This window comes from Perca fluviatilis, chromosome 7 (genome assembly GCF_010015445.1).
Source record: "Perca fluviatilis chromosome 7, GENO_Pfluv_1.0, whole genome shotgun sequence".
In the NCBI taxonomy this organism is placed as follows: domain Eukaryota; kingdom Metazoa; phylum Chordata; class Actinopteri; order Perciformes; family Percidae; genus Perca; species Perca fluviatilis.
Window position 1 is genome coordinate 10,783,383 of NC_053118.1, and position 22,558 is coordinate 10,805,940.

The 22,558-nt window shown below is 40.8% G+C and overlaps 1 protein-coding gene across 7 annotated transcripts in view; it reads left to right on the forward strand.

Annotated features, from left to right (window-relative positions):
* The first annotated feature begins 2,298 nt into the window (after positions 1 to 2,298).
* Positions 2,299 to 22,558, forward strand: part of LOC120562569 (plectin-like) — a 175,450-nt gene continuing 155,190 nt past the window's right edge. For 6 of the 7 annotated variants that reach the window (XM_039806326.1, XM_039806327.1, XM_039806330.1 and 3 more), the window contains exons 1-2: positions 2,299 to 2,425; positions 5,523 to 5,719. In XM_039806326.1, the coding sequence (XP_039662260.1) occupies positions 5,530 to 5,719 (190 nt within the window). In that variant the 5' untranslated portion in view covers positions 2,299 to 2,425; positions 5,523 to 5,529. The remainder of the gene's footprint in view (positions 2,426 to 5,522; positions 5,720 to 22,558) is intronic. The other variant, XM_039806334.1, reaches the window with a different exon arrangement.

The window sequence follows — 22,558 nt, forward strand, 5'->3', positions numbered from 1 at the left end:
AGCAATGTCTGCCATGTGACCCTTTGTCACAGGTTACAGCCTTAGAGTGGACTACTCTTAGCAACCACTTAAAGTTCTGTACATTATGGGCGTCTGGGTAGCTCACCTTGTAGAGCGCACGCCCATATATAGTTTACTCCTCGACGCAGCGGCCGCGGGCTCTACTCCGACCTGCGACCCTTTGCTGCATGTCTCTCTCCCCTTTCATGTCTTCAGCTGTCCTATACAAATAAAGGCCTAAAATGCCCACAAAACAATCTTTAAAAAGAAAAAAAGTTCTGTACATTACAAATCAGCATTCACCCATTCACATACACATACATCATGAGGAGAGGGATAAACATTCACAAATTCGGAGCACTTTGGAGATCAGGATCTTGCCTAAGGACACTTCGAAATCTAGACTGCAGGGGCCATGGATCGAAACCGCTGACTTTCCGATCATTTGACAGCCGCTCTACCTCCTGAGCCACAGGCGCCCAAAGAGTGATTGTTCCAACTCTGGTTCTTTTTTAAAGGATTTGTAGAGGCCTGGAAATGTTCAAGCATTTAAATTAAAAACACAAAATAATCTTGGGAAGCGCTGGGTAAGCAGCATATAACAGGAACAAATGCTGACTCAGAGCTGTTGACAATACATGCTGGCCTTGTGGATCCCTGAGGAGATCATTATTATATAAACTCAAATTTAGCATTTTCTATAGGTCTTTTCCTTAGATTAAAGGATTTACACATTGTTTGTCCATATTGGTTGCTTTGACATGTTTCTCAATGAAGTAATGGTGATGGATCCCAGAATGAGGTCTTACTGTGTTTGCATTTTTTTAAATATAGTCTATAGGCTATGTAGCCTATGTATGTATGTAGCCTATGTATGTACAGTATGTATGTACAGTCATGTGAAAAAATTAGGACACCCATGCTAATGTTGACTAAAAAGAGGAATAAAAATCATCTTTTGGAAATTGATCTTAATGCCTTAATTAAAAAATGAGGAAAAATCCAATCTTTAAGGACACCAATTTTCTTTGTGAATGAATAATGTATCGTAAATAAATAAATGTTCTTCCTTAAAATACAGGGGGCATAAGTAAGTACACCCCTATGTTAAATTCCCATAGAGGCAGGCAGATTTTTATTTTTAAAGGCCAGTTATTTCATGGATCCAGGATACTATGCATCCTGATAAAGTTCCCTTGGCCTTTGGAATTAAAATAGCACCACATCATCACATACCCTTCACCATACCTAGAGATTGGCATGGTTTTATTTCAGTTAGCCTAATAGCTGGTTTGATTTGCATTGAAAGATGATTTTATGGAAAGTACCCCATGCCAATCTCTAGGTATGGTGAAGGCTATGTGATGATGTAGGGCTATTTTAATTCCAAAGGCCAAGGCATTAAGATCAATTTCCAAAAGATGATTTTTTTCATTCCTCTTTTTAGTCAACTTTAGCATGGGTGTCCTAATTTTTTCACGTCTGTATGTAGCCTATGTAGCCTATGTATGTATGTAGCCTATGTATGCATATGTATACAGTATGTATGTAGCCTATATGTATGTATGCAGCCTATGTATGTATGTATGTATACAATATGTATGTATGTAGCCTATGTATGTATGTAGGCTATGTATAGCCTATATATGTAGCCCTATGTGTCATCTCTTAACACGTGGATATTTAATTAAATACCTCACTCCCATCCCAGTACTTTAGGATAGCATAATCCAAACACCATGACAGCCTAAAACCTTCATTTTCTTAAACTCTTCCCTCTGAGAGCGCTGCAGAAACAACCGTCCTCATCCCGGGACAACCAGGCAAACTTAATCGATCAGTGAGTCATGCAGCTTTTCACCGCAGCGCGAGACCCTGCTGCTCTCTGTTAATTGCTCTTGATCGGTACAGAGCTTCACAGCAGCTCCACGGTGTGAATGTTTTCCGGCAAGGACGCCTGCTTCCTTATATCTGCAATTAATGGAGATTAGAAGCAGCATTTCGTGTCGGCTAACGAATGCGTGATTGACGAACGACCTTTAAATCCGGAGGTGTCGCCAGGGGAGGCATGTTAGATGGGAAAGAGCGAGCGCAGCTAGAGAAACATCACAGAGGACTGCGGATTCTGCACGGCGGGTCGTCTCTCCAGCCTCCTCCATACCAGCCCTGCCTCCTGTAAAAGGAGTGGCTATCTCAACATTACAGTTTGCCGTGTGACACACACACACACACACACACACACACACACACACACACACACACACACACACACACACACACACACACACACACACACACACACACACACACACGGGCGACTTTATTTGTTTTGGCTGGCGATAACCTGCAGGACACTGCAGACTGAAGCACCGGCATTCATGGCAGTTTGACAGGCTTTTACGCATTGATCCAGCACAGCAGTAAGGTAAGACAATACACTTTGTCACTGCCGCTGTGTGTGTGTGTGTGTGTGTGTGTGTGTGTGTGTGTGTGTGTGTGCTACTGCGCGCGCGTGTGTGTGCATGGGTTTGAGTTTGGGCGAACAGTTCAAGTAAAACTGGGAAATTATAGAGACAGGAGAGTAGTCTAGCAGTGTTAACTTGCTTTACCGAGTCATCCCATTATTCCTATATTGGTGTGCGTTTGGGATCAGTTTGTTGCAGGCGCGTCAGGCCAGTAGCGCAGGTTTCTGGAGTCGTGAAGGTGCCCAACAAAAGTATGCATAATTGCACCAGAGCCCTGAATAAAATGTCTCCATTAGAAAGTAACATGTTCTAATCGATGGCTGCCACTCCTACTACAATTCCTAAATAAACAGCCAATTCCACAGTGCTGTCAACAACGTGACAACACAAACATAGTGACCTATCTTATCACATGTAGGGCTAGGTAAGGGCCTACTAATAGTGAGACTCAGACTCTTGACATTACAAAATGTATGAGCCAATTAGTAGACTTGCTTTTACTGTAATCCATCAGCAGCGGCCATTCATTTCTGTGTGTCATTCCTGTGTGGTCTCTATAATGCAGTACGATAATGAGCCACACTGTGTCTGAGAACCTGGTTGCTGTTTTGTGATGACATCATGACCTAATGCTAGCTGGACTGCCAAACATTTACAAGTACAGCATGGTAACTTCACCAATGACTCAACTCTGAACTGTGACATGAAGAGGGGTAGGGCTATCACCTACGGCAACAGCCATATCTTACAGTGGGTTTGTCATTGGCAACAGAAATATTCCTTGACTCAAATGGTTTAATAACATGTATTTTCCAAGTCATCGTTGCTATAGTTAAGTCAAAGCCTACAGGTACTTTCGTAGCTCTCTTGAAATATTTCCCCTGACAGAAAGTTAAGTGGTTGTGTCATGAGGTGACCGATAAAGTGTCATTAGGTGTAAACCTAAGAGAGCCTATCAGGAAACACAACTTCAGTTTATTTGGCACATATACAGACAGTGTTTATGAGTGCTGAGGACTCGTGCACTACTCACAGGGTTTCCCCACAGCACCCAAGCCGTTTCGGGCACCACGTAATCCAAATGAATGTGAAATCGAGGTGAGCGTCAAAACTAACTAAATGACTTTTCTCAGTTCTAAAGATTGTAGTTGGTCCCCAGTGGACTTATATTTAGTTTTGTCTTTAAGCATTTTAAATTTTATTATCTGCTCTCGCATTTCCTACTTTTTAGACACACATATGGTAATAATAACTGTCCAAAATGGTGTGAAATTGCTTTTTTTTATTTTTTTTTTTATTAAAAAGCTTAACATTTTCTTGAGGGAGGACCCCAAAACCCCCCCACCAAATACGTGCACCTAAGGCTTCCACATTCCTAGGGAAAAGACTGTACTCTGTGTCGACTATAGCTCAGGTTAATCAGTGTTAGGTCGTATTTTCGCTAAGCCGGGAACATTGCCTGGGTGTGTGTGTGTGTGTATGTTCCCTCGGCTGTGTGAGGTCTGGTCTCCACACATATTTATTTGTACGCACCTTTTTAACGTTTCATGGTTGAATAAACTGTTTGCTATTATGTGGCACTTGCCTTGATATCAGCCACTGTGGGTTTTAACTGCAAGTAGGACAATTTATTCCCCTTAGCACTACACACAATGTACTGTGCAAGACATTCATGGGGAATAGGATGGGCATGATGTCATATATACTCAGTTGTGATATTTGACACAGTGACACAGGTGATTTCTACTCTTCTATTTATACAGTATCTGATGCTGTTGCACATTACTGGTAAATATTTAACCCAAGTTCAAAGGTCAGAGACTGCGCAGATGGTCAAAACTATAGTGAGTGATTGTCAGCAATGTAAAGCAGTGATACGCAGTAGGGAAACCCCAATGTTACACATAACATGTCCCTTGAGTCCGTGGTTGGTGGCGGTTAATAATAATAATAATAATAATAATAATAATAATAATAATAATAATAATAATAATAATAATGTATACTTTATTAACCCCACAAGGGGAAATTACAATGTTTTCACTCATCACTCATGTTTTTAAAAGAGGGGTTGGTAAATTGTGAAAAATGTTGAAAAGCTAGCAAGATTTAGAGTGCATTTGATTAGAAACTAGAGTGCATTTGATTGCTGAAGGAACTGACTACTGGACAGCTAGATATTAAGGTAAGTACTTACTTTATTTGTTTTTTTTGCTGCTTCTTTTACTTTCTACTGCTGCTGTGTTTTTTGCTGGATTGGTTGTGTTGTTAGGCAAAATTTAGTGGTTTTCTTAAAGTGAAACTAGATTAGTGTGAATTTACATTAGCCGCTACTAGCATAACACACCTGAATCTCCATCCTGAACTGTTGGCGGTCTAGTTGCATTGTGGGCAATGTAGGTGCCATGTTTTGACATTAGTGAAAATAGATGGAATAAAAAAATATCTCTGGTTCTACAGCATCGATTTAAAAAAAACTGTTCACTGTAACTCTGACAATGTTCTAGGAGTGCAATGCTATATCAGTGGAATAATCTCCTCTCTAGAAATATTTTACTTTACTCATCTCTCATCCCCTGACCAAAGTCCACATAGGAAGAGCAAAACAAGCCATGGAGGTGCAACGTAACATCTGGTATTTTGCATGAGTGTGTGAAGGTCCATACAGTGCTGTTATCGTGGTCATGGAGCCTCACCCTGCTGCCATCTCCCCACACCACCGATGATATGCCACAGTACATTCTGTGTCTAGCCCCGCATTTTGCATTTTATGGCACTCTAATGTTAAGTACTTTGAGTTTATCTTGTCATACATTTCAATGGCAGTTAAGCATTAGAAGAGTGAGATCACAGCACACAGGAGAAAGCCTGACGCGACCGCTGACCCTGGCTGCTTTAGTGAAGCTCTTCTAGACCTCAGTTTCTGCCCATTAGATAAAAGAGTCAGTGGTTTAATGATTGGCCTGATACTTGCCTAGAGAATTTCATGTTGTGTAGTGCATGACAGTTACTGCTCCGACGACTCCAGCTTTTCTCAAAATGTAATCTCTTTTGTAGGAAGGAGATGACGAGCCGTAAAGACAGACGCAGGGATCAAACCCCAGTGGAGGAAAGCTATGGAGAGAGCAGCAGCGTGCCCTGTCCTGGAGACACCCTACCCTGGAACCTGTCCAAACTTCAGCGGGTCAAACGCTCCAAGTCATCCTCAGGGGAAGTTCTGGATCCAGCAGAGAGGGCTGTCATTCGCATCGCAGGTATGCTTGACTATAACTGCGGTGTTACTCTCACACGCGCGATACGGTGGGTACATGTACTCATTGATGCATTGTGTTAAGTGTACTTAACTCACTTTTAAAGGCCTGGTTAGAAAGTCGCACAGCAAAATTCATCCTGTGTCCAAGCTGGACGTAAATCGACCTACGTAATTTCCCCCTGGCATTTTGTTCTGTTGAACATTATGTAATTTAATAAAGAGTTAGTGAAGAGGGACAGGGAAAGCACTCTGAGCTAGCCAGCCTGCTAACTGTCATTTAGCAAGCTCACTAATCGCAAACGGGACAATAAGATAATTTCATAAAAAAATACGTTTGTAGCTTTTCTTCCTGTTTTCTTTCTGCAAACCATCCCTCCTTTTATGGAGCAGTTTATATTCTGATAGGTTCAATAAAAGTGGATGGTGCGACACAGCTTATAAACTACACAATTCCTCCATTTTGGACTCTGCATCTCTCCATTCTCTCAAAGCACTTGTGTGTGGTCACTTGTCCAACAGACTTGAGACTTTAAACCAAAAGAGGTCAGTGAAACAGTGCTTTTAAGCTTAGTGTTCCTTTATTCTTTTAAAGGGGAAACATTCCACACAGAGACAGTTGGGACATGTGAGCGAGTGTCTTTTGAAGGATAAAAGGGACATTTTGTGACATAACAGGACTAATGTTGATTTTAAAACTTGTTTCACACTGCATCAGTGGGTGTTGTTTAGTGGAAAGCTGATTGTTCACTCCTTTGAAAATAAACCTTCATGAACGGAGATGAAAGATCATTATTCATAATGTTGACTCTGACGAAAAGCAATTGAACATTCATTTATTAATTACGTTAGGGCCATTGTCCTCTGTGGGAATGTCCTTGTTTGCATTCTGGGTAGAGCTTGTCAGACAACTTGACATCAAATGATGGAGCTCAGTTTAAGATATTGACCACTAAATTCCACAGGTTACATATCATTCCTGTATATATTTTGGTGTAATTGTGCTTTTGTGGGTCTTGAAATTAGGGCTGCTCAATTATGGAATAAATCATAATCACACTTAATTTGGTCAATATCGAAATCACGATTATTTAACATGATTACTCATTGACTTTTGGAAATATGTTGCATTTATTGAACTTCAAAAACAGTGACACTGCACTGATTTTTAAATGGAAGCAGGTACTGTACCACAAACAGGGCCTCGCAGACTACTGGCTGAGTCACTTCATCCTTCAGTAAGGGGCCAAGGTGTGCGTGTCATTCAGAACACAAGACAAAACAATAGTATAAGAATAAGAGTTTACTAATTTTAATAAATAGGGACGTTGATAAAGTAATAAGTCCTGAACTTCTTTTTCCATTGTCTGATTGTGGTTGAGGTTAGCAATATGGTATGATGCTCTTTTATGTTGTAGCCCTACTAAGCATTTTAAAGTGCCCATATTATGCTCATTTCAGGTTCATAATTGTAATTTGAGATTGAAGCAGAATAGGTTTACATGTTTTAATTTTCAAAAAACACCCATATTTTTGTTGTACTGCACATTGCTGCAGATCCTCTTTTCACCCTGTGTGTTGAGCTCTCTGTTTTAACTACAGAGTGAGGCATCGCACTTCTATCCCATCTTTGTTGGGAGGCGCACATGCGCAGTAGCTAGGTAAGGATCACAACAGCTAGCTGTTTGTTTCTACAACTTCAGTTAGTACAAGGCAGGATTAGCTGGGAGACTTCTTCTAAACGAGGGCGCACTTCCAACTTTGCGTGGAATACCTGCAGAACAGGGACATGTAAGTAGTTCTTTTGTAGATTATGGTGAACTACAGTGTGTTGTGGCAGTGTTTTGCCATTGACAACAAGCTAGCATGCTAGCGCTAGCATGCTACGGTTAGCCACCTCGTCTCGGCTGCTGACGTAGAAAGCCGTGTGGAAGCACCAATAACACCCCAAATCCCAGAAAAAGTGATTTTTTTTTCATAATATAGGCACTTTAATCTGGCTTGACCTGTCCATTGCAACTTTAAATACCAGGTCACTAAGGAACAGTTAACCTTGTAAGTGACACTGTAAGCAAAAAGGAAACAAAACGGAACACGTGTAAGATATTTGTTTCCCCTGCAGACTGCTTATGGGTTTTGCCACCTGAACAGGATATAAGATCGTCATGTCAAGAAAAAAAAAAAAAAAAAAAAAAAAAAAATTTTATGAAGGAAAAAAAAAGGAAAAAAAAAAAAAAAGGGGGGTTGGGGGGGGGGGGGGGGTTTGTTACACACTAAAGACTGGGATCCTGTCCAATTCAACTGTAGGGATGCTGGAAACACATTACTTATTTACACTACGGCTATTGCTCTGATGTGCCTGAGGCCAAGTGTTAGATACATATACACAGCACATTGCAGTGAAGACCTCATGTAATACTGGCTGCAACAATCAATCAAAAACATCTTATTAGAAATACCAAGTCATTATCCGTTTCACTACTATAACATGATGCAATCTGTATAAATAATATATAATGGATTTGTCATTAGGGGCTGAGCAGCGAAGCGTGTATTGGTATGTATTATTATTCTTCTTGATCCTAAGAAATCCATGTTACCGTGCACGACTTTGCACACAAGTCCAGTCCTATGCCAAACGCAATCCTTGTGATTTGTGTGCTAATTGCCCTGATGGTGGCGCTACTACAGCCATTTAAAATTCTAAACTTAAAAAATTCATAACACATTACGCCAAACTGTAGCCCCAATAGAGCAGAAACTGTACTCTGTTTTTACCTAGCGGTAATTTTGAAGTCCACACTACTTTTTGCAAAACTTCTTAAACCAATCTCCCACATTTTTGGTTTCAATTGACACCAAATTTGGGCAACTTCATCTCCAGAATGTTTTTGACGAAAATAGTAGATTTTCGATTCATCATAAATTGAGCCCACAGTGCTTAACATTTTACTACATACAGTAGTATAAACAAATCCTGCAATTTCTTCCAAATTAAATGTAGGATGTTTCACAACATCTGAAGATCACTGTAGATTTGGTGTGCAGAATTTCAGAATGTTATCTCAAAGTGATAGCTAAAGGAGTCATCACCTGGATAATGGCTCACTGAGATCAACATTTGCCTTTTGGATCTGAAGATTGCAAGTTCAAAGCTCAATGTTCACAATGCTACATCTTATACAAAATCAGCCGTTGTGCTTTGGACACCTTCCCTGCGAGTTTAAAATGCTCAGCCCCGACCATCGCTGCAGAGAAGCTATAATTTGATTTCTGAAATCATCCGTGAGTGATATACAGTCATGTGAAAAAATTAGGACACCCATGCTAAAGTTGACTAAAAAGAGGAATGAAAAAATCATCTTTTTGAAATTGATCTTAATGCCTTAATAAAAAAAAAAAGAGGAAAAATCCAACCTTTAAGGACACCAATTTTCTTTGTGAACGAATAATGTATCGGAAATAAATGTTCTTCCTTAAAATACAGGGGGCATAAGTGAGTACGTTCAGATATTGGCATGGTTTTATTTCATGGTTAGCCTTATAGCTGGTTTGATTTGCATTGAGAGATGATTTTATGGAAAGTACCCCATGCCAATCTCTAGGTATGGTGAAGGCTATGTGATGATGTGGGGCTATTTTAATTCCCCACATCATCACATTCGTAATATGACATAAATGTTGTCTTTTCCTGGCTGCATTACAGTAAAAGTGATGTCATTTTCTGAACTCACCGGACTGTTCTCACTGTTCTAATAGTTGCCTTTACCCTCTTAGTCATTATATCCACATTACTGATGATTATTTATAAAGAACCTTATTGTGTAAATATTTTGTGAAAGCACCAATTATCAACACTACATATCGTCGCAATATCGTTATCGAGGTATTTGGTCAAAAATATCCTGATATTTGATTGTCTCCATATTGCCCAGCTCTACCTTGGACCTTACAGTCTTTTATATTTACTAGTGCATTGCCCGTTTGAAGCACATGTCGGCTCGGAACGGGCCGTTTGCTTGGTTCCCAGTATTTGTTTTTCTTTCTCACAAATGTATTGTGTAAATTCTCACAAACATGTGCCACATAATGCAGTTATAAAACACTTGGTTCCAAAGATTGCTGCTTGCAGCGTTTTCGGGCCTGTTGGCGTTCTCGAGAACCACTATATACTATATATATACACTATATACCACAATATTGCCTTTCCACCTTACCGGACAAGGCCCTGTACAATTGGCCTTTTATTCACCCAGTCACATACACCCATGCTGGCGGAGCCACCATGTAAGGCGCTGGCTCATCTCTCTTGCGGCCGCCACCGTCACCTCTCTCTGTCACTTCTGACTAAGGAGCGACAGCGAGCCTACGGGCCATGCACGGCGCTGGCCCACTACATGACGCACCCGGAGGCGAGAGAGATGACTGCGGCGGCCGCAAGAGAGAAAGACCTTGCGCTCATTGGACAATACTGATGTCTCTCTTCTACAGAAAGTCGCCAGGTTTGTCGCTAGTCATCTTTTTGGAAAAGAAAGCTGCTAAGGGGTCTGAAAAGTCGCCAAATCTAGCGAAAATCTCTTGCAACACTGCTGTACAAAGGCTCGTACAACAGCGTGCTGTGTGTGACGTCTTTTGCGCGTGCAGGATCGTTTGAAAGACACACACACACACACACACACACACACACACACACACACACACACACACACACACACACACACACACACACACACACACACGACACAGGTTCCTTGATTTATAGTTTTTGTACTTCTTTACTTTCATATTTTAAATTATGTTTAACTGTGTGCTTTTATTACCTGCTTTTTTATTACCTATTTTATTATATTTTGAGTTTTCTCGAAAGAGATCTATTTTCCTTTCACACGTGACATGTGGAATGACAATACATACCCTTATCCTTCTCATTGACACAAAAAAAAGAAAAAAAAAAGCCCGGTAAACATGTTTATTTGTATGACATCGTAGTGCAGAAATGAGATGTACAGTACTCCCACTTTATGTTGTAACGTGCAAATTTTCAGTGTGCCATTTTTAGCACAATGAGTCTTTGATGGAGTTTGGAATGCTGTGCTCCTGTTGGCTAAGAGGAAGTTTGGATAACTTTAGCACCTACAATAGGCCTGCGTCCACATCCTGTACTGCTTTTCCTCTATCCATCCGAAGGCCAGGTCAGGCTGTGTCAGCACCCATGGGCGAGGCTGAGCTTTTGTTGTGGGCTCTGCTGACTGACTAACTGGCTGCTACAGAATCCCTGACTGTATATATGTAGATGAGCATGTGCTCGAGGGCTATCAGAAGGCTCTGTTTCTTTGTTCTAGCGGCCATTTTGGAAATGCAAGAAACGCATTACATGTTATGCCTTACCGAATGCACTGATAGTTAACCTACTCCACCTACCATCACCTGTAAAGTCTAATAACCAACACGTTATGTCTCGTTTGTTTAATCTGGGCTATTTTTTGGCCAGGCATAGTGTCTTCCTGGAGTCTTGTTGTCAAAGGGAGGTTGCCATGCAACCAGCAGAGACTCAAGGATGACACGGAGCATGACCAAGAAATAGTCCCTGTGAATTTACAACTTCATTCAACTTCATTTTACAACTTGGTTTTCATACTCTCATGCAACAAAAGCAAATGGGTGGTGGTAGTACATGACTATTCATAACTTTGCAGAGGTCTAAATTAGTTTTCAAATTACATTTATCTTTGTAATTACCTAGAAAAGCAGCTTAGACATGTTACTAATCACCTGTGGGAGAAGGTCTCGAAAAATGAGATTGAGAGCTTGTTAAGCCCAGGTGTTAAAAGGGCTTCAACTGAGTTTCCTGCCTTTTCTCTTGACACAGTATAATGCAAAAAATTGTCAGTATGTTTTAACACCATGATTTCTATATAACTAATACATATTGTAGACTGTATGTTTCTCTGCTGTATCTCAGTGCTATTTGCTACTGAAGTCACACGGCCTCCCAGTGTACACTCATTCACAACATTGAGTTCTGAAAGTTCTCCAGTCAGTCAGCTGTCAGACTGGTCACAGGGAGGATTTACTGTCCAGAGAATGGCTGTGGGGTCAGTACAGGAGCACACAGAGAGGTCAGAGGTCATCTCTGATGTATAGTTTAGTGCATGCATGAGAGCTGTACTCAGGCACCGGCACCATGCTCTGCAACATAACTCAATATGAGGGCAGCACTCCACCCTGCTACCTTGTGGTCGACTGGTGATATAACCAGTCAACCTCATGCCTTCGCTTGAGGAGTGTTAGTACATGCAATGTGACCCATCTTTAAAGGGGCTGTTCACCCATTTTACAAAAATGTTTCCCCACGTAACTCTAGTAATCTATATACACTGTGTTCCAAATTATTATGCGAATGCTATTTTTCACAGATTTTCCTAAATAGTCGATGCAAATGTATGCAGTATAATTTTCAAGTCACCAACCGTTAGGGTATAAGTCAAATTTCATTGAACAAACCACCCAATGAAAACAGTATTTTTTTTTTATATTTAAAAATAAAAAACTCAAAATGCACTGTTCCAAATTATTATGCACAACAGAGTTTCATTAGCATTTTATAGGTTGTAAAGAACTGAAAATGGTCATTTGCTGAATTTGCAGCATTAGGAGGTCTTATTTACTGAAATCAAAGGCTATTTCAATCAAACGCATCTTAACAGGGTAAGTTACATGATAACATAGGACCCCTTCTTTGATATCACCTTCACATTTCTTGTATCCATTGAACTTGTGAGTTTATGGAGAGTTTCTGCTTGAATTTCTTTGCTGGATATCAGAATAGCCTCCCAGAGCTGCTGTTTTGATGCAAACTGCCTCCCACCCTCATAGATCTTTTGCTTGAGGATGCTCCAAAGGTTGTCAATAGGGTTGAGGTCAGGGGAGGATGGGGGGGCCACACCATGAGTTCCCATGAGAGGTCATACAGTCGACACTGTTCATTTTTTAAAGGAACTCTACTGCAGCGATGAGGTCGCACCCGCAGTTACATCTTACCGCCAAAGCTGCCGATAGAAACAGCCTAACTCAATCTTACGGACGGCAACTTTAAATCCATCCATCTTCAACCGCAGCAGGGGACCCCAAACTTTAAATCATAGCCACAAATAATTTTGCTTAAATCAAAAAGGCCGCTGTTCTGTTACACAGTGTGGTGATTGTGAAAGTACTTCAGGCCCAGAAAAATATAGTTTATGACTTGAGTCTTATTTTTCTTCAGTCCCAACGGATAGTGACATCACTTGAGGTATGAGATTAGACTTCACTGTCGTTCTTTCTCTAGCTACAGAAGTCTTTTCACAACTTTTGTTTCCACATGTAGTAAACAGAGTTTTACGGAGTTCCCCTTTAATGTGAACACATTTCTCTTTGTCAGGTTGTTTTATTAGTAGAACTGTGAAGAAATAATTTAAAGAAAGTTTGTATTTCTAATAGACTTACAGTTTGCATACTACCTAATGTGTCCAGTGTTTCCCACAGATTAGAAAGCAATTTGTGGGTGTGGGTGGGTGGGGGTGGGGGGACAAAATACTTATTTTCGTCAAGTATCAAAAACTGAGAAGGACACGCTGTTGGATGCTGTCCTCCTCTCTACTCTACTCTTTCTTCAATGCCTTACGAATCTATCTCTTTCTCTCCCAGTGACCCTGTCTTTCTGCTTGAGCAGCACTGGTTGAAGCCTGAAAATATTGTAAGTTTAATAAAGTAACTAATTCCACTGGTCGGACTGTTCAGGCTGGTCCTCATCCTCAACACATCCCTTTTTCAGTCGCGGAAAATACTTTTCAATACGTCTCTGGATTGAAGCAGCAAACATTCAGTGTAAGAGTAAAAAAATGACATAACATTATTTATAATACGTTTATTTGATTCACAGCTGTTACATATAGTGTTTTGACCTCGACAACCCAACTGCATTTTACCGCAAACTTGCGACTAATTAACTTTCTAAAGCGGGCGCAATCGCTTGTTTGCTCGGGTCGGGACTCCAACATTAACACGCTGACAACATTGTATTCAGAATATAAAATATTTTGTGTAGCACTTTTTAATGTGTGATTGTGTAAAGGTGTTCACGAGCTACCGACCTTTCATGAACTTGTGAATTTCGCTAGCCGTCTTCTCTCATTTTCATGGAGACAGACGCTGTGTGCACGGAGGGGAGGGGCTCTGTGTGTGTGTGTGTGTGTGTGTGTGTGTGTGTGTGTGTGTGTGTGTGTGTGTGTGTGTGTGTGTGTGTGTGTGTGTGTGTGTGTGTGTGTGTGTGTGTGTGTGTCTGAGAGAGTGAGAGAGACGCATGAGTCTCCGAGAGACGGAGGAGAGCAGGGAAAGGAAATGCAGCTGAATGAATACACTGCATGTTTTAAATGGCATAAAAAAAACGTAATAACGAAACGTAATATGTGGCGGCCGGTGTTGATTGTGTGGCGCACCGCCACAAATTAGTCTATGTCTGGGAAAGACTGTGTATCACAATGCCAATGTATGCCTTTTGGGTTAATTATGCTATTAATTTAAGCAGATCAAGGTTGTTGGCACGAATTTAATAAGCTAAACGTTGGCTTCTCTTGCAGTCCTGGTGTGTGTGTGTGTGTGTCCCAGTGTTGGCCTTGAGAGTCTAAGCTGTACTTAAACTCCATCGCATCACTCCTCAATTATTTATTATGAGCAGGCTATGATATGATACAGAGATGCCGCCACACAGAGACTCTCTATGGCCTAAGCGGTAGAGATTTACTATGGAAATGATCAGTAAAGATGAACCGAGCAGTACTGTGTAGTTAGTAGATCTGTTTATTACAGGCTGTATGGGGAACTACATGAGTCACCTGCTGTCTGTACTGACAGTTACTCCATAGACACATACCAAGATGCTTCCCCTCAGGCGGCTTTCATATTTCTGCAATAAAACCCTTTTAATGGAAGCATTAGAGCTGAAAACATTCATCATTTAATGCTTTACAGTTTGGGTCTGTTGAGAAAGCCTCTTTGTATTTCTAATCATATCCCTTAGGTACAAAATAGTGTAAACTAAATTCTGGGATTGTGGTGTTGGCTTTCTTTACAAATGCTGGCCTGTATTTGGATCTCAGCTGCAGTTTAACTACAAGCGCTTTTTAAATGTAATTGTATCATAGATCAAGCTCTATGCTATTAATCCTCCTTCAGACAGCAGTAAGCCATTTGCCCACTAGGTGGCCCTTTGTATTAAAGAGGCCGTTATCCTGAAAGTGTTCATCCCAGAGAGTCATTACAGCTTCTGGAAAATGTTTCTCATTTCCCACACCCGTCTCAAATAGCACTGAGTGCATAGTGTGTTCCTTGTCCCCCTTTGTGTTACAGTGCTCTGCCTTACTTCAGCAGACAAAAGGTTGTATGCTCGTTGAAGGAGTCAATCAGACAGGACAGATTTATTTCTTCCTTTTTTACACATTTGACCTTTTTTAATGCCTTTTTCCCCATGATATGTTGCATCAGGGAAGGCATGCCGAACTTCACCATCAGATAGAATTTCTGTAAATGAGCCGTAACGAAATGAATAGATCCAGACAAGAGAGAGCATAACATACAAGAACTTGTCACAACTGTGCATTAGTGTGTTTCAGTTAGACACTGTTGATATCCAGAAGAGGGAGCCAGGCCTGTTTCTATGCTTGTCTTTCTGTTTTTTGGGGTTTTTTTTCTTTTACTGTTATTACAGCAGCATTGCAACATTATTGCACTGTGCTAGAACAGTATCCAGGCAGCAGCTGCCAATTGACAGTGAACTGCTTCAAGTCTCCAGACTGGCGATGATCAGTTGATAGACTGACAAAAAAGAAAGACGGAGGAGAGGAGATGTCCTCAAATTGGACCTTTTCAATGCTGAAACACTGAACACAAAAACCACTCGTAGGGTTTCTGGACTTTATGGACAACTAATGCCTTTGCAATGGTATTAATCATAGTCTAATGTCTGCTTCTGACAATAGCATAGATTCAGTTTAGGTGAACATAAATCTACGTTAGTGTAAAATACAAGGAAGGGAATAATCACAGAGCGTGAGTGTGTTTTGTGTGTACATTCTAGTGTGTGTATGTACACAAGGTTTTGTTTGTTTCCCCCATGGCTTTTTTTCCATCAGCGGTGAGCTGTGCTTCAGTAATCCCCTTGACACTTGAGTGTAAAAGATGTGCTGTGATTTGTGAAGACTGGCGTCTCGTTTTCAGAACACACTGGTGTGAAGAAAAAAAAAAAAGAAAGTTCATTATGTCAATGATGTATTTTTCTTGTCCTGCGAGTCGGCCCCCACTAGAATATCAAACAGGAGGAAACTCACCTGGTTCACCCACAGAGAGACAGACCGCTTACTGGCCGGCTTTATACTGTAGCCACTGGGAGAATCCAAGGAATTGTCTGAATGTTGCAAAATGTACTTGTTTACACATTTGACCATTATCCAGAAAGTATGTAGATTCACATACAACCTTAAACATGTATGCATATTGTAGTTATGAGGACAAAATATTTAGTATTCAGGGTTACAGGTACAAGGAAGGGAACATTACAAAATCCATGTAAAATACATTTATATGGATCTAATAACAAGACTTGATGAGGTTAATACAATGGTGACCTGTTAGTGCTTTATACATCCTGTATTTTACATGTGTGGTAGCCTATAATGCAAATGAAAATCTTGAAAGGGATGGTTCAGATTTTTTGAGTTTTTAGTAGATGGCGGTTATCGGACCACCATTTTGAAGAAGCAGCAGGGGCCACCGACACTAAGCAATGTACTGCTGTGGACAGGCTTTTAAACTTAAAAAAAAATTGATTTTCAGTATACGTGTAGGCCATATTTAGAATTTTGTTTTATCTTGCGGTCAGACAGCCCTTTCCTCCAGTTTCCACAGAAGATACTCCGGTTGATAAAGGTATATACTTGTCTCTGCAGTGAATAGCATTTCGTCGTCGCTGTCATAATCAAAATTTTTTATTGTCTTGTATTTGTTTATTCCATAAATCATGGAGAGTGACCTAAACAGCTGATGTGTTATACAGTGCGTGGCACAGTTGTGCTTATACGTGGGAACACGTTTGGGGAGTGAGTAGTGCTAAAAAAGGGCAGTCTAAATATTCTAGATATAGCGCACACTTAAACTGATAAATATATATTTTTAGCTGGCCCTTTTTGTTAGGTGACTAAAGCACGTTTAGTTGCTGACCTTGTCCACAGCAGCTTCCGTGTCGGTACTCCTGCCTGCTATTCCCAACTGGCGGCATTGCCAACTGTCATCTACTGTAGGTAATACACTGACTATCGTTAGGTAACTCGTACAACCCCACTTAAAAAAAAAAAAAGCAGAACTATCCCTTTTTAATTTCACAGCTTTGGTTGTTGTGTTCCATTCGTCCCCCTGGGACCATTCACAGGCAGAGTATCAAATGAAGTGCAAATGCACACACACATAGTGCTGGATGTATACACGAAGGAAGAGTGCACATACACAGGTGTTAAAGGGTTACACGCACCAGCACATTCAGATCTTGTAATGTGGAAAGAATACTTGCCAGAGTCCCTCGCCCCTGCATGCACCTGCTCAGTATTGTTGAAAGAAATCTGGGAAACAAACCGTCAGCTACACACACACACACACACACACACACACACACACGCACACGCACATGCACTCACGCACGCACGCGCACATTTCCACATACTCATTCAGATCACGAGCCTTTTAAAGCCACAGCTTAATTAAATAAACACATGTCCTGAAGCCAGATTTAGCCACTTAGGAGTGGACACCAAGCTAGAATGATCCAGTAGGTACGCTGTAAGAAATTTTAAGTAACTCTTAAGTGTCACCACTATGTGTTTGGAGGAAGATGACATAATGAGATCCAGTGCCACCGAGTGTTAATAGTGGGTGAGGTGCTAAACGTTTAGTTTTAAATATCTTCACTTAGCATCCACACGCATTAGCAAGCAGTTTAATACTTGGGGACAGCAGGAAATGTGAGTATGACCTGATGCGAATAGACACACACACACACACACACACACACACACACACACACACACACACACACACACACACACACATCTCATTACAGACTACATCAACCTAGACATTACATGTTAGTCATGTTCTGGTTACAGTATATGACAGAAGCCGAGTGCATTACTTTTGTCTGCTCCCGGCTTCTCTTTAGAGTTCTGAGCAGTTGTATCTGTCAGAAGCCAGACTCAACATGGTGACGTCATTCTTCTGTTGTACCTCTCCCTATTTACAAGGGATACGTAAGCATTTAGCTGTTAAATGCTGCCTCAGGTTATGTTGACCGCATATTAATCCAGCCAAGTGCCCCGGGCTTTTAAAGGATGCCGATTTGTGCAGCCACCCACTCTTTCTTCATATGCTGGCCTTTTGAGAAGCCCCAGTGTTTCACGGTGGGCTGGCTCTGTGTTTTTATAAGAATATTGTGAACAAATGGGGATGCACAATTGCACATATGTTTGTTAAAGTGCATACATATTATCATATGCCCTGAAATACTCCTTTGTCCACATTTGACAATTCATGTTGTAGTGGACACTGAATGCGTTTTCTTTTAAGCTCTCAGTTCTTGCATCAAGTCCAGTTATTAGATACTGTAAAATAGGGCTGGGCGATATGGAGAAAATATTAAATATCACGATGATATTCCTGACCAAATACCTCGATGTCGATATTGCGACGATATTGTAGGGTTGACAATTGGTGCTTGCACAAAATGTTATTTACACAATGACATTTTTGAGAATCGTCGGTAATGTCGATTTAATGACTAAATGGGTATAGGCAAATAATTGAACAGCTAGAACAATCTGGTAAATTACCTCACTCTACTGTAATGCAGCCTGCAGCCATATTACGGTGTCCAAAATCTAAGACGATATCTAGTCTCATATCACAATATAACTGACATACCTTACATTCATCACGTTTACATTTTTATTTTAATGTTTTTTTTACGACTATTTACGTGTAGATTTTAGGAGGCAGCACTGCTATGAATGAACACATATGGAATTATGTACTTAACAAAAAAGTGTGAAATAAAACTGAAAATATGTCTTATATTTTAGATTCTTCAAAGTAGCCACGCTTTGCTTTTTATTAATAAGGGAAAAAAAATTCCACTAATTAACCCTGACAAAGCACACCTGTGAAGTGAAAACCATTTCAGGTGACTACCTCATGAAGCTCATTGAGAGAACACCAAGGGTTTGCAGAGTTATCCAAAAAAGCAAAGGGTGGCTACTTTGAGGAATCTAAAATATAAGACATGTTTTCAGTTATTTCACACTTTTTTGTTAAGTACATAATTCCATATGTGTTCATTCATAGTTTTGATGCCTTCAGTGAGAATCTACAATGTAAATAGTCATGAAAATAAAGGAACACATTGAATGAGAAGGTGTGTCCAAACTTTTGGCCTGTACTGTAATATCAATATATTGCCCAGCCCTACTATAAAATAAACAATAAAATGGAAAAGGGTAAGATGGCCATATAATATGTAATTTCATTTGAATCAAATCATAATACTGAACACGTTTTTTAATTGGAATTTTGTCAGAAATATTAAGAAAATGGGAGTGTCGAACTCTCTCTTCTTGTAAAAGTCCTGTTGGAGTGATTGTGAAGACACACACACACACACACACACACACACACACACACACACACACACACACACACACACACACACACACACACACACACACACACACACACACACAAACAAACACTCTCTCACTTCTGCAGCAGCAGCAACAGAGAGATTGGAGTGGACTTATCGCGTTTCCTCTCAGGAAAGAGTCCTGGCTGATGTCAGTTCGGCCTTGGCCAAAGAAATGTCTGCTAGCCAGGCCGAGCTGAAGGGATTTTCCTTTTCCTACATGTCAGATCTCCACTATTGTGCTACAGCAGACTCCTGCGTAAACCAGCATGGAAATGGTGCTGGGTCATATCATCTTTTCTTCCCTCTTCCCTGTCAAAAAACTCCTCAACAAGACATTGCTTTTTAGGCTCCATCACAGTCGGGCTGGCGTCAGCCATTAACTATGCACAGTATGTCTCTGTTAGTTGACATGGTCCTGTCTCTGTGTCAGTGTCATTTTTAATACCACATCTTGCTTTGATATTAATGAAAGCACCTTGCAAATCTATCATGTAACAATCAATCAAGCAGCTATATTTAATTAAGACCACCAGTGAAGTCTTGGCATGTGTTGCTGAGTGGATGTTGTTTCCTTTACCCATCATTTATTTTGGTCTGGACTGTCATCAGGTTGGCTGGTCAGGGCATCTGCTGAATATTCAGTGGCTACCTCGGCAGTTGATGTTCCCGCTGGATGTCAAGGGCATATCTACGCTTTGAATATATTCATGTTGCGGCAGGCATCAACTTTCTCTGTGGCTGGCCCACATGTAACAGCTGGCTGCTGGATGTGGTGTGTTACTGCGCCACAAACTGGGTGGGCATCTTCTCTGTAATGAGATTATTTCCTTCCTGCGACTGGCTGCTTCCTTTTTCTAATTTGATCAAATGAAGGCGTTATAGAGCAATAAGTTGCAAGGCCGTAGCATCTTTGAAATAATAAGGAATGACTGAGTATTCACCCTCATTTTATTTCAGGGCACTTATGAAGGTTCTGCTGCTACTTTAGTGATGATTTTGACATAAACAATGTGGTGTTTTTTTAATTTATGTTTATTAAATATTACTCAAGTCAAGTACGTTTTTCTTTTTATAGATATAGCCCAAGATCACAGATTTGCCTCAAGGGGCTAAAAATGATTTGCAACAGACGACACCCTGACACCTGTTGCCACATTGTCATAATGGCTTATACATGGACCTTTTCATTTTTTTGAAATAAAGGTCTGGCTCCACACATACATTCTGGGTAGGGTTGGGTATCGTTTGGTTTTTTTTCGATTCCGGTGCTAAATCGATACTTTTAAAACGGTGCCGGTGCCTGAACCGGTACTTTTCAATAAAGTTAAAAAAAAAGAAGAAGAAAAGAAATAAGGGTAGTAAACAACAGTCAGTGACTTGTTTATTGCTAAGGCCATGGTCAAAATTAGAGATTTAATAATAATGTAATAACTATAACAATAACTTATTTCACCAGTATATTGCTGTTGAACCCCAGATGGGAAAAGGGTATTTTACAATTACTGTGAATGCACCACGAGGCTAGCTGTTTTAAGTGAATGCACCGTCTGTGTTGTTTAATTCAGACAATGGCAGCTGCAAGTGAACGCACCGTCTGTGTTGTTTAATTCCGACAACGGCAGCTGCGAGTGAACGCGCGTCTGTGTTGTTTAATTCCGGCACGACGGCTAGCGGGAGTGACGCACCGTCTGTGTTGTTTAATTCCGACCATATAAACATATTGTATATCTATGAATTCCGACAACGGCAGCTGCTGCTGCGCTGCAGTGCAGACTGTTACATCCCGCTGTTGAAGTCCTCCACAGTGAAATACAGTCACACTTTACACTGTTTAACGTTAGCTGTCAGCATTTTACCGGTGTTTAATCCAGCTGCTAGCTAAAGGTAGGCTAACGTTACCTGCTGTCAGGTGTAGTGGAAAGTCAAGCACCAAAATGAGGCACCGAAACTTTCGTTCTTATTCGTATGAGCCCTGAAAAGAAAAAAACGTAATTTGCTGTTACCGGTTTATCGCCGTCTGTATTTTGTCCACAGCAAATCCCCACCAATGGGTAATAATAACGTCCCAGTTAGACAGGAAATGCCGTAAACGTGTTCTTCGTAAATCTTTACAATCGTTCCCCCGGAAGAACCACGCAGGCCTGCCTTGTTGCACGATCCAAATTTTCTGGAATTTTTCGGCGTGTAGCTTGCTAGCTGGAAGTTTGTTGTTTCCTGAAGCGAACTGAGTTTGAGAGCGGCAACACACAGAGAGAGGAAGGTAAGGGACATGCCAGATGTCAGGCAAATATCCTGGAAATGTACTTCTGTTGATCCAGACATAGGAAAAAAGCAACTTACCGGACACTTGTGAAATGACCTTAAAAATGATACAGTATGTTGCAGCTCGTCCTAAAATTTACAACAAGCCACATTTCGATACATGCTGTCTAGCTCTACAGGAAGTAAGAAATGACCTGCGTCTGTATTCCAAACCTTTTTATAGGCAGCCACAGGATAAAAGCACAGAAGCCCTCAAGTAACGTCATAAAAAAGAAGTCGCTTTAGCATGTAGGGAATCCCCGCAGTTTGCCTACACAAGCTAAGAGCACAGACGCCAACTCATTCTGGATTTTAGTAACTTTAAAGTGCCCATATTATGAAAAAAACACTTTTTCTGGGATTTGGGGTCTTCTTTTGTGTCTCTGGTGCTTCCACACACATACAAACTTTGAAAAAAATCCATCCATGCTGTTTTGAGTGAGATACGGTTTCTGAATGTGTCCTGCTTTCAGTCTCCTAGTGAGCTGTTCAAAATCGGCTAATGAGCTAATGAGCTGGCTAACCACAACCGTTAGCTCGTAGCGTTAGCGTTAGCCGGCTAATGCTAATGCTAACGCTAGCATGCTACGTCGTTCTCAATAGCAAAGCACTGCTACAACACACAGAAGTTCACCATAATCTACAAAAGAACTACTTACGTGTGCGCCCTCATTTAGAAGTCTCCCAGCTAATCCTGCCTTGTAACTGACCAAAGTTGGAGAAACAGCCTCTCTTTTACTGTCTCTAGAGTTAGCTAGCTGACATGCTCTACATCTGAGCTAC